At 41.2% G+C, this 11,669-nt stretch overlaps 1 protein-coding gene and 1 long non-coding RNA gene across 3 annotated transcripts in view; one reads left to right on the top strand and one right to left on the bottom strand.

Moving 5' to 3' along the window:
* Nucleotides 1–1,943: 1,943 nt before the first annotated feature.
* LOC132851589 (uncharacterized) lies at nt 1,944–3,540 on the top strand. Of its 2 annotated transcripts, XR_009649044.1 has the most exons (4): nt 1,944–2,222; nt 2,394–2,460; nt 2,607–2,971; nt 3,274–3,540. It is a non-coding gene; the product is annotated as an uncharacterized LOC132851589 (long non-coding RNA). The 2 variants fall into 2 exon arrangements; XR_009649043.1 differs by having other exon boundaries at nt 1,944–2,460.
* A 4,450-nt stretch (nt 3,541–7,990) lies between these two features.
* The window catches only part of znf296 (zinc finger protein 296), a 12,311-nt gene continuing 8,632 nt past the window's right edge, over nt 7,991–11,669 (bottom strand). The window contains exon 3 of the mRNA XM_060877472.1: nt 7,991–11,132. Coding sequence (XP_060733455.1) covers nt 9,592–11,132 — 1,541 coding nt within the window. The 3' untranslated portion in view covers nt 7,991–9,591. The remainder of the gene's footprint in view (nt 11,133–11,669) is intronic.

The raw sequence follows: 11,669 nt of genomic DNA, 5'->3' as shown, positions 1-11,669 counted from the left end.
TACAAATGCCTGCATCAGGCTGAGATTGGGTTGAGACTGGGATCCTGAAGGACATGTAAGCTGTAAGATATGAACCTTAAGCTACTGTAGCCTGTGTGTAGAAAAGCTTTTAGGTACGTAGATAATAACTGTGTTAACTACTGTAACAGGATTTACTTACTTTTGCACCAATTTGATTCCCACACTGACCAGCCTGAAGATGAACAATCTCTCTCATTTTGAAAAGCGTTTGATCAAAAGAAATTGTGAAGGCAAACTCTCTAAAACACACCGTCCTATCAGTTCAGGCTTCTCTGTCTCCAGTCCCATGTATAACACTGGAGCAGATTGTATACCTACTGTATATTCGCAGTTATTCAATTCAATGTTATTTATATAGCATTCCTAACTATTGATATTGTCACATAGCAGTTTTACATGAATCCAGATATTCAATTTTAATTCATTTTATGCATTTACTAAAAATGTATTTAATTATGAACTGCAGTGATCTAGCTGTGGTTGAGAAACTGTCAAAACCAGAATTCACATATTAAGTGTCATTATGCTTTACACCTGTACAGTGACAAATAATGAAACCATGTTTCACTCAAAAAAAAAAAAATATCACATATATTCTGGTAAACCATTGCATTATGGAGATGAGGTGAGTGAACTCCTTCTGCTTGTTCTTCTGTTTTAAACATGGTTTTCATGGTTCACTATGGTACTCGTGTTATGTAGTCTCACGGCATTGGCACTATCAATGACAAATCATTGGCACTATATATTTGAAGGACACAAAGCTTTCATGGTTTTACTATGAAATTTACATTTACATTTACATTTTTGGCATTTGGCAGACGCCTTTATCCAGAGTGATGTACAAAAGTGATATGAAGCTTTCATAGTTTCTAACTTATGTAGACTTATAACACTATCATAGCCACTATATTCACTATTTCATATCTTCCCACAAAAGTTGCCACTGTGTCTAAATGTCTGTGTAGGCTGTAGCATTATAAATTCCCTTCGGTCGAACTTGCTGGATGATCCAGCATGACAACGAGTCTGTGCACAATCTCAAGCTCAAGCTCAGTGAAGACATAGCGTGTTAATTTGGGCATGAAAGAACTTGAGCGTCCTGAACAGAGCCTTGACCTCTAACCCACTGAACACCTTTGAGATGAATTGGAACGCTGACTAGACCCCAGAACTCAGCCGACATCAGGCAACAGTAGGCAAGATGAGATAAAAAAAAGTATGACATCCTTGAGGACATGAACTGAAAAGAAGCTGCTCTTGATTTGATTTAATGATCACATCTGATGTCAACATCAGTATGACACCATAAGTATAAGATACTTGATTTCAAAGTACTGTGAAAGTGGGCCTGAAAGTTATTCCTGAACAAATGGTAGTTGATTCAAACAACATCCATCTATTTCCTGTATAGCTTTGTCATGGCACAAGGTGTTGGACACCCTGGACAGGGTACCCAACCATTACAGGGCACACAAACTCATTCACAAACTACAGACAATCAGCATATCTTTGGACTGGGGAGGATACTGGAGTTCTTGGAGGAAACCCCTGAAGCACATGGAGAAGATGCGAACTCTGCACACAGAGGAAGGGACGACCCCAGAAGTACTGCAATAACAACAAGAAGCTTTGTTTGTTGGTTTGTTTACTGATTATTATGATTTCAAAAAATGTAATGATATATATTTTTTAAATTATTAGTTATTGGTTAATTTTTCTAAAATGTAAGTAATTCAGTTTTAACGTCATATGGTGGTCCTGTATAAGGTGCTGTAGTCATCAGAAATTTCCCCACATGGACCAATGTTCCTAGAGCCAAACCTTTTTTAGTAAGTGTACATCATACCTTACCTCATACATCATACCTTATTTTCTTGTCAATAGAAATGTGTTAATGACACTTTGAGCACAGTAGTAGTAGTAAACACAAGTATAAATAAAACCACAGTTATGCCAGTATGACATCTGAAAGAGCCTTAATGCCAGTTCAACCAGTTTAACCAGGGGGCCTCCCACAAGAGCGAGGCCCCCTGCTGAAAAGGTTGCTTCCTTCCTGCAACGTGGAGAGCTATAACTCACCAGTGCCGGTTAGTGCTACAGGGCAGGTCATGGCATGTGGGCATAGCTGCGGTCTGTGAGCTCTGTATTGAGACAAGGCCAGTTGAACCAGTCTGTCCGTCCATTGCTGGGAACCTAGAGTGAGTTATGCGTTTTGTGTATGTGGGTGTGTGTGTGTGTGAGTGTGTATGTGTGTGTGTGTGTGTGTGTGTGTGTGTGTGTGTGTGTGTGTGTGTGTCTGATGATAGATTTGGAGGGCACCATATGCTGTGCGAACATATTTTGTTGTTTTTGTCACTTCCTCTCTGCAGGATAACAGTTCGTTTTGTTGCAGTTGTAAAGGAGTGACACCTAATGCCAAGTTGTGTGGTGATTGGGGTGAGGGTTTAATTCAGACAGTTTTATCAGTTTTGTGTATGTGTTTGTGCTGGCTTGAGTTGTTTGCGCTGGCTTAAGCTTGTTGTTTTAAACATGTAACTGAGGCAGTCTCGCAAAAGGTGTAAGGCTTGTTCTCATCTTTGCAGCGATATATCTGGCGGCACAACCAGCCAGCGAAATCATGATCTTAGTTGGTGAGAAAAACAAGTCGGTGACTGCAGGGAAGCAGGATGTGTGTCAAGGACTTGAAGTTCATGAATATGCAAACATGTCAGAGAATCAAAACAATGCTCAATTGTTAATCACAAATCTCATCGATTATGCTTTTTAGTAGTGCTCCATTTTTGATGGAGTCTTTATGACTCTAGTGGATGTTCAGTTACAAGGTCCTCATAGAGATCTCCACGAAGAAGCGTAGCGTTTGACCACACCGTGTGCGGCCCCCTAGGAATGTAAGCATCTTGGAGTGCAAGCCACAACAGGTTTAACCCACATCGCCCAGTCATCTGTGGTAAGAATGAATCATTGTATAAACCCAGATCTTCCTTTATCTCTACACCTCTGTGCCATGGCTGTCTATGTGTAGTCCAGTGTTAGGCAGCTGGACCGTTGTGTTTCCCTCCCATGGGGAGGAAGGGGGGTAATTTTAGGCTTCAGATTTCTCTCTGTGGTCTCGGTAAAAAACCAGGGTGGGATTTCAGGTTTTGGGATGAAGGATAAGAAAGCATTAGAAAACCTTTCTGTGGTTTAGCCTTTTAACATGTCCTTCCTTTGCTTTCCCTCTATCTTTCTCTTCTCTTGCACTGTCCACAGCCCATGTCCCAGGAGAACGAAGAGGGATGACGAAACCAGCCATAGACGTCCATACATCGTTAAGAAATGCAATTAAGAATGTTTAATTTCTGTTTTTTTTCTGATGTGAGCACATAAATCGGACTGTGCATTTTGGCTCGCGTTAAAGATCATCCGTCACATTTGTTTAGTCACAGAAAGTGCTGTGCGTGCAGATCCGAGCACAAGCTTTCTTGTAACTTAATAATTTTGAGCTTTTAATTACACACAAATACTGATTTGATGGAACCCCCATGTCACTGCATGCGTTATTTGTTATTGAAATGGCTCGAGTTAGTCGAGCTCAGCAGTAGGTCAGCGAGGTTTAATTATGGGATGAATTATTATCAGAATTAAAATTGCCAATATGAGCACAGATGAACCATGATAAACACTTAGTGTTGCTGGTTCATCTGCTACACCTATCATACAGATCACTTTAGAGGTGTACAGTTACTGCCTATAGCCCATCTGTTGCTATGTAGAATTTGTCAGCCTGCCTTTAGACTGTCCATCATCCTACATGGACAGCATGACAGCAGCATGGTGTTGTGTGTGGCACTGCAACGAATGTAGCTAATAAACAGGCTAGTAAGTGTATACAGTCATTTACAGAAATAATAATCATAAATCTTTGTTGCGGTTTAGCAAGCAATGTATACAGTTGACAGTTTATTAAAGAAAATTATACATATATATATAATAACTTTTGCACTAGAATGCTGTTATGGTCTTTATAAACACATTTAATAAATATTTTGCGTAAAGATATTATTTAAAGATTCTGGCTAAAAGCTAAGTCTTGATTTCCATATTTCAATCATCTTTGTGTTCATTTGTTGTGCATTTTAAACAAAGTTTTATCGAAATCTGTTAAGAAAGGAACAAGTGGCAAGGAAAACTCTGCCTGAGACAGCATGAGGAAGAAACCATGAAATGAAACAAAACAGGTTCATGAAGGAAGCCATTCTTTTCCAGGTGACACTGGATAGTGCGAGAGTAAAGGTTAAAAGTTATAAGCAAAGATAAACAGTCCTAATGTGTTGAAATTATATTCACTATGAGTGAAAAAGAGATCGACTGAGACGAGTTCTGGAGCGTAGGTTGGGTCTCATGCTACAAATTCACCACACCTGGATCCACGCCATCATTACTCTGACCAGGATAAGGCAGTTACTAAAGATTAATGAATAAATAAATCTTTTGCAAGTCTACTTTTCTAAAACTGACATTTTTAGAAATGTGGTTCTAACTGCCTGAGCTGAACACATTTAAATGTAAGTAGATTTATGAGCCCATCTTTGAAGGCCGTTGAAAATTATTACCTGACTGAGCCAATTCAGTTGTTGACCTTTAGCCTTTAACTGAAAACAAATGAAAAAAAAAGTCAAGTATAAATATCTTGTGCAGTGTCAAAGATGTCCTGATTACAATAAACCATTCCGTTTAAAATGATTAAAACTACTTCTAGATATTTTCATTAAATTCATTTAATTTAACCATGTTTGTTTTACTGGCACAATTTATTTATAGAAAAATACCAAAAAAAATAAAAGGAAATGAGAAAATAAATGCAATAATCTTATACATGGTATATGGTAATCTTACAACAGGATAGACTAGATAAATTTGACTTTTATTTAAATTTCAATTGAAATATCAAATATTTGCGCTTGATGTCATTTATAGCAATGTGGTTGTTAATGACATTATAGAAGAATTTAATTTAAATGTGTGGAGCTAGAAAAAAAAAAAGTGTTTTGACCTCCTGTTTCAGGAAAATATGCTTTTATCCTAAGATTGAGATCTTTTTTTTTGTTTTTTTTTTTAGAAAACCAGGCTAAAGAGCCTTGGGTTATTTAAACATAACTGCCTTTCAGACATTCTCTTGACATTCAGACGACAACAGTGTGTCTGAGTGTGACCTGTACACCTGCGGAGGCCTCACCCACCGGATCAAACAAAGGCCTGTGGACTATGTAGTCACTCGAAGGCATGTTGCTCAAAGTCCACACAACACACTCATGCACACACACACACACATACACACCTGCAGTTTAGTCAGGTAAGCTCAGGGCAGAGAGGAGCGGCCTTCAGATTAGTCAAAATGGGATGAGTGCTGGCCAGTTTCAGCTCTGCTGAGCTTGCTGCCTTTGTGACGGTGTTGAGATGTGGGGCAGCTGAGACAAAGGGCACCTGGGATGATGTGGAAGCCCCACCAGGGGCTATCTCCATTCTCACATTCTCACATTACATTATGTAATTAGGTCTGTGTGGTCACCAAATGGTGTTGTATGAACTGTGTGGCTTTCAACGAACTGTGTGTGTGTGTGTGTGTGTGTGTGTGTTTCTGTGGAGTTGGAGGGTGTTGATGGGGAAGCAGGGGTGGTGCAGGTCCCAGGATGCTCACCTGTAATTCTCCCTCCCCTAAAGAGAGCCAGTGAAAGGAATTTGGCTAAACTGGAGGGGTATAAATGACACGGTTTGGTGCTTGCCCAACGCCTCCCCCTCTGTAGTTCTTCTGACGCAGTGATAATTGGGCATCGGGGTGAGAGCTACATATGGTCCCTGCTACTCAGCCTCCCCCAGTCCAGGCTGAAAGCTCATTAAAAAGCCTGCTTGTTAATGAGCTATAGGGATCATAGAGCAGCACTATCATTAGATGGAGAATGGGGTGGGGTGGGGGTTTTGGTTTGAAGATGCTGTCGTGGTGGTTTTGTCCCATTACAAAGGAGACGGCCATTATTGTAACTCGCACCAGCACCCTGTCCAAAACCTTCTCTTCCATAATCCTGGGATTCTGGATAACCTTTGTGATAACCTCACAGCTTGACCTATAAATGAATAATTACCCTTTCTGTGTTCGCATCTTATTTTATCCTCTGAACACATAAAAGTTCAATTAGATTGTTTTTACCAGACAATTGCATGTCAATATCTTTTTTTTTTCTCAATGACCATTTCATGAGGTTGCTTTACCTACCATATAGGTCACTTTCAGAGGAACAGGAGAGGACCATCAGAGGAACAGGACCACAACAGGACCAACAATGTCAAGATTTGTATTTTTTATTTTTGTGGTGTGTCATTCTCAGCAGACGTGTGTATGTATAGTGTGTATATGTATCTTATGAAGCAGCACTGTTGGTATTTAAAGCCCTTGCTGGGTTGGGGAACATTCCACCAACCATAAACCAGCGATGTCGTGGTTGCAAACTGACACTGATGAAGCCCTAATGGACAATTAACACACCCTGTGAATGGTCTGTCTGATAAAGTGGCCAGTATGAACCAGACGGGTGCACTGATGGAACTCCTGAGGTCCTGCACAAGCGGACAAATCCTACATTCACTATTGATACCACAGAGGAATTAAAAGCTCCATTGTGTGCTATGTTTTACTTGCCCAGAAAATCTAAAAGGTGCTAGCTAACATAACGTAATAACATACAGCATGGTGAGATAGCTAAGGAGTTAATACAGACTAAAGGAAAGGAACAAATATATGATGATTATCCTCTTCTAGTAAGTTTCTAACGAAGCACATCGTGTACCTTCAACATAAAGTCAACATATCTTTGGCAAATGTTCTGTGGCTACATCCAAGTTGGAATATTTTTGCCCTGAATGCCAAGTGTTACATAAACAGATCATGACACAAGTGATCAGAACCTCAGAACCTATATCCAAAGATAACCTTTATTCAACTGTAACACACAGAGAAAGAAACAGCTTCAGGACATGTCGGTGAACATCCTTGAATGGTCTAGACATATCTTGACCTTAACCCAGCTGAATATTTCTAGAAAGACCAGAAGGTTCTACAAAGAGGACAACGAATATCCATGAATCCAGGTGTGCCCGGCTCATAGCATCAGACTCAAAATTACCGTAATAACTGTAATTAGGTGGTTTAACAATGTTTTGAGAAAAGGGCTTAAAATTTTTTTAAGATTTTTTCAGATTTATGACAAAAAAATAAATGTAATTCTGTAAAGAAGGTGAACACACTATGGATGCGTGTACTTTACGCTACAGCTGCCGAAGCGCTTCGCTTTCATAGCCGACGAAGGACTTTTGTTTGAAATTTCTTCTTTCTTTGGAAACACTGTGTACTGCACTGAACTTATACCACGTGTGTTTAAAGTCTTTGCTATGGTGTTTAAAGTCTTTGCTATGGCTCTATAGCTTTTTCCACTAGTATTTCAACAGTGTCTAAATATGTTAATCCCAATCAGTATTTTTATTTATTTATTTTTTTACTACATGTACACAGTTTAAGCACAAAATGTCAAGACATTGTGAGTAGATCTGAAATGGATATGTGCACCGAAAGTATACATAAAACCAAAACCTAATGTGTCTGAATACTTCTCTCCCCTCACTGTGTATGTATCTGTGACCTGTACATACTCCAATGTTCCTGCAGTTCTGAGAGCGATCACGTAAGCATATCTAATAAACTGGCTACTGAGTGTAATAACAGTTAAGTAGATCAGCGGCAAAGTGTGCTTATTGGAACCCACGCAAATACAGGTGTAGCCTTTCTCAATGACCTTTGAGTCTGAGCACAATTCAAAAGGAAGTAAGCTGGAAGAAGATCAGCTCTCCAGTCCAAACATGGATGAATTCTTGATGTATTCTCAAACAAGTAGCGGCAGGTTCCATTCCATTGCAAACACACACACACACACGGGTCGACAACTTTGCATCATTCTTTTTAATATTCACCTGCACAGGGACAGAATAACATAAAAACAAAGGCATGTGCTTCCCATGGAATGCTAGGGGAAAATATTACACATACATAACAGATAAGTAAAAAAAATTAATAGAGATAAAGCAAACGAGAAAGTGGATCATCATTAGGACGAGTGAAGCGCTCTATGTACAGTACAATGTGTCATTCCCTGAAGTGGTGGACACTGTCGTGCCCAACAGCCTTTCACATTTGTCTATATTCAAATAGTCAGAACTGTATTTTTTGTGTTAAAGAAAAACAGTTCCCTGACAGATTAGACAGACATAGATAATTAGAGAAAATAAACTAATAAACATTTTCTGCATACAAACAAGAAGACATGTTTCAACCCATATGTATATTCATCTACACACTCACACACACACACACACGCAAGTGCTCACACAGCAGGTTCTCCAGGCAACAGGTCAGTGCTGTTCCCCACCCAGTCATTCCTCTGAAGCAAGGTTTTTTATTTGTGCACTCACACAACATGCAGCACCCAAGAAAAGACACAGGGCAAAAGAAAAGCTTAACAGTTCATGGCATGCAATTGAACAAACATAATCTGTAAACAGAACATTAATCTGTAAAACAGCAATACAGACCATATAGCATACAGAAACCCGTTTCTTTTGAATTATAAAATTAAGCTTTATGCATAGAAGAGCAGCTAGAGGTTTAGAGACAAATAGGTTACAATGCACAGAATGTGTAAGCGCTGACTTCAGATACATTTACAAAAGATCCCTAAGACATTGCCATGCAAGTTTGTGATTAGGAACACAGAAATCTGTTTTATGATTGTTGATGCCCATTGCCACATACCCAAACTGTGCTAATTATAAACAATATCCCAAAAGTAATTTCCAGTGTTCAGGACACGGATTAAACTTCCAAGTCTAAAAGGATTTCAAGCTGAAACAAAACAAAACAAAACAAACAAAACAAATGGCAGTATAATTCACTCAAAAATGTTGGGGAAAGAGAGCATTACAAAAATGTTACTTTCCACATCAGTATGACTTTAAAATTAGAATCGAGTGCGTATTTTCTCATAGCAAACAGAGCTCTTTACAAATAACCGACCACTAAGAATCTTATAACAAAAACTAATAAGAATCATATACAGACTATCTTGATCTATCTTGGTCATCGTTGCGCTAGGCTGATTCACCTGTTTTCTTCTGAGGCTGAAAGACATAACGCTGTCTCTGTAGTCCTGGACAGACTAGACAATCACAATCACAAGTCAAATCACTCACCGTAATGAGTGCAAAATGTTTCAAATATACCAAGTCCCGAATCCTTACAGGAATAGTCACAGTTGTCTACATGTAGGCACTTGTCTGTAATCTGATCTAGGATAGCTGGTCAACTACATGCCCCAGAATGTGGCTCCTATTAACAAATATTTGAGTTTTGGTGCCCCAGTTATTAAGGGAGTTGACCAGGGGCTGGGTAGAGTCAGATTCAAGCATCTGGTGTGCTGGCTATGGTCAGTATGAACCCCAAAGGATTCCTCAATGTTCAGGCAGTGCTTGGAGCAAGACTCAACTCTACTTTACTTTATGACTGCTGTCTTCAAGAGTGGGTGAGGGAGCACCATCGGTGCTGACCATCATCTCAGATTCCTCTTCTTTGAGAATTTTGGACAACTCCACAGCCTCTTTGATGGTTTGGACTGGGGCATCGGTGTGCCCGATAGTGGGATCATCTTCCATTTTAATGGCAAGGTTGGTATATCCAAGAGGTGGGCTTAAAGAGTGCGTGTTCTGGCTGAAGGCTCCAACCGTGGCATGGCTAATACCGTGTGTCTTCTTCAGGTGCTTCTCCAGTGTAGCGTAAACAGTAAAAGGCACAGAGCAGAGCTGGCACTGGAACGGGGCTCGAGAGCCACGGCTACCATGGGTTTTCATGTGGCGTGTCAGCTTGCTACTTTGGGCACAAGCATAACTGCACAAACCGCATCGGTACGGCCGTTCGCCCGTGTGGCTCCTGCGATGCACCGTCAAGTTGCTGCTGTTACGGAACCGTTTACCGCAGAATTCACATGCCTCTTCTTTCTTTTTGCGACCCGCAGACTGGCGCCTCTCGGTGTCCTGCTGCCAATCTTGCACAACGTCCACGCATTCCACTTCTGCCTCCACCTCACCCTCTCTCTCGTTGTCGCGCTCAGGCCTCTTGGGAGTACAGTTTCCGCTGGCGATGCCACTCTCGCCAGTCTCTCCGCTGTCTAGCGAACCCTCTGAAGGGCTACCATAGGGTGAAGGATGCTGCGGCTCCACCTGCACCTCCTCATCTACCTCTGCTTGAAGCTGATAGTACCTTTGTAAACTGCGGTTGGTACCACCCGGCTGGGATGCCAACAGGATTAACCCTGTGCCTGCAGGGTCACCTTCCTGATGCAGACTATCCCCATATCCTTGCTGAGAAAACCTGCTTGGGACTTTCCCGTCCTCATTTGCAGTCACAGCGGCGAGATGTGGCAGTCTTAGTGAGCTTTCTGACACTTTAAATGAACTTTCTTGAGCTTTTCGATGACTTCTCATGTGTCGAGCTAGCTCTCCACTTTGGGCAAAGGATAGCTGGCACACAGCACAATGATAAGGCTTCTCGGTGGCATGTGTGCGCCGATGAGCAGAAAGGCTGCGCAAGGACTGGAAATTCTGGCCACAGACCTCACAGGAGAAGGCGCCTAGCAATGGAGGGGTAGAGTGAGGAAATGGAGTAGCTGCTGGTGGAGATGGAGATGGCGAGGGCACGACTCCTCCATTCCCGACGCTCACCTCTGCCAGCCGCTGCAGACACAGCGAGAAGTTCAGGCTCTGAAGATCGCGTCGTCCTGACAAGGGGACATGGCTCTGGGACTGATGGGAGCGAGGCAAACGTTTCACACCAGTGGAAGTGTGGAACGCGGAGGCCAGTGTGGCACCCAGATGGCGTGGATCCATCATGGCTGCCGCTTTGGGCTTTTGGGGGTGACTGGTCTCGACTTGGTAGAGACTCAGGGAGTGTGTGTGCTGGGCGTGTTGGAGGAGAGCCCATGCACTAGGCAACACACACTCACACACCAGGCAGGTAAAACTGGATGGCTCATCTGCAACAGAAATTACACAGAGATTATTTGAATAGAGTTGGTTTTAAGGTCACCCTACACATCAGTCCAAAAAATAAAAAGAAAAAAATCTGCAGAGGTTTTGCCATGTTCTTTTACGGGAACAAGGACCTTTTTTTGCTTTGAACATGCGTTATTGTGTCATAAAATCCAAGAGCTAAACAAATTTCCACCGCCAAATGCAGACCATTCAAGACCCCTTAACCAAAGGAGACAGTTATGGTGTGTGTGGGGCTGGGGTCATTTTTTATTTGTATTTGAACCCTCATAATCCCTTTTTTTTTGGGTCTGGAAACTTGGGGGAAGAAAAAAAAAGAAAAAAGACTAGTTTAGGTTTATCTTTTTTGTCGTTTGTCTATCTCCATTTAGTTGTCCTGAGCTCAAGTTCTAAGAACTTTAAATTATCCAAAGCACAAATTCAAATTTACACTGAGCTCTGGCATACAGGTAAAATGAAATAAAATGAAAATGCAAAACAGGGGCCACCAGAACAGGCATGGCTAGTCCAGTAAGAAAATG

The sequence above is a fragment of the Tachysurus vachellii genome, chromosome 9 (genome assembly GCF_030014155.1).
Source record: "Tachysurus vachellii isolate PV-2020 chromosome 9, HZAU_Pvac_v1, whole genome shotgun sequence".
Taxonomy (NCBI): Eukaryota; Metazoa; Chordata; class Actinopteri; order Siluriformes; family Bagridae; genus Tachysurus; species Tachysurus vachellii.
The sequence above is the reverse complement of the archived record's forward strand: the minus strand, read 5'-3'. Positions and strand labels throughout refer to the sequence as shown.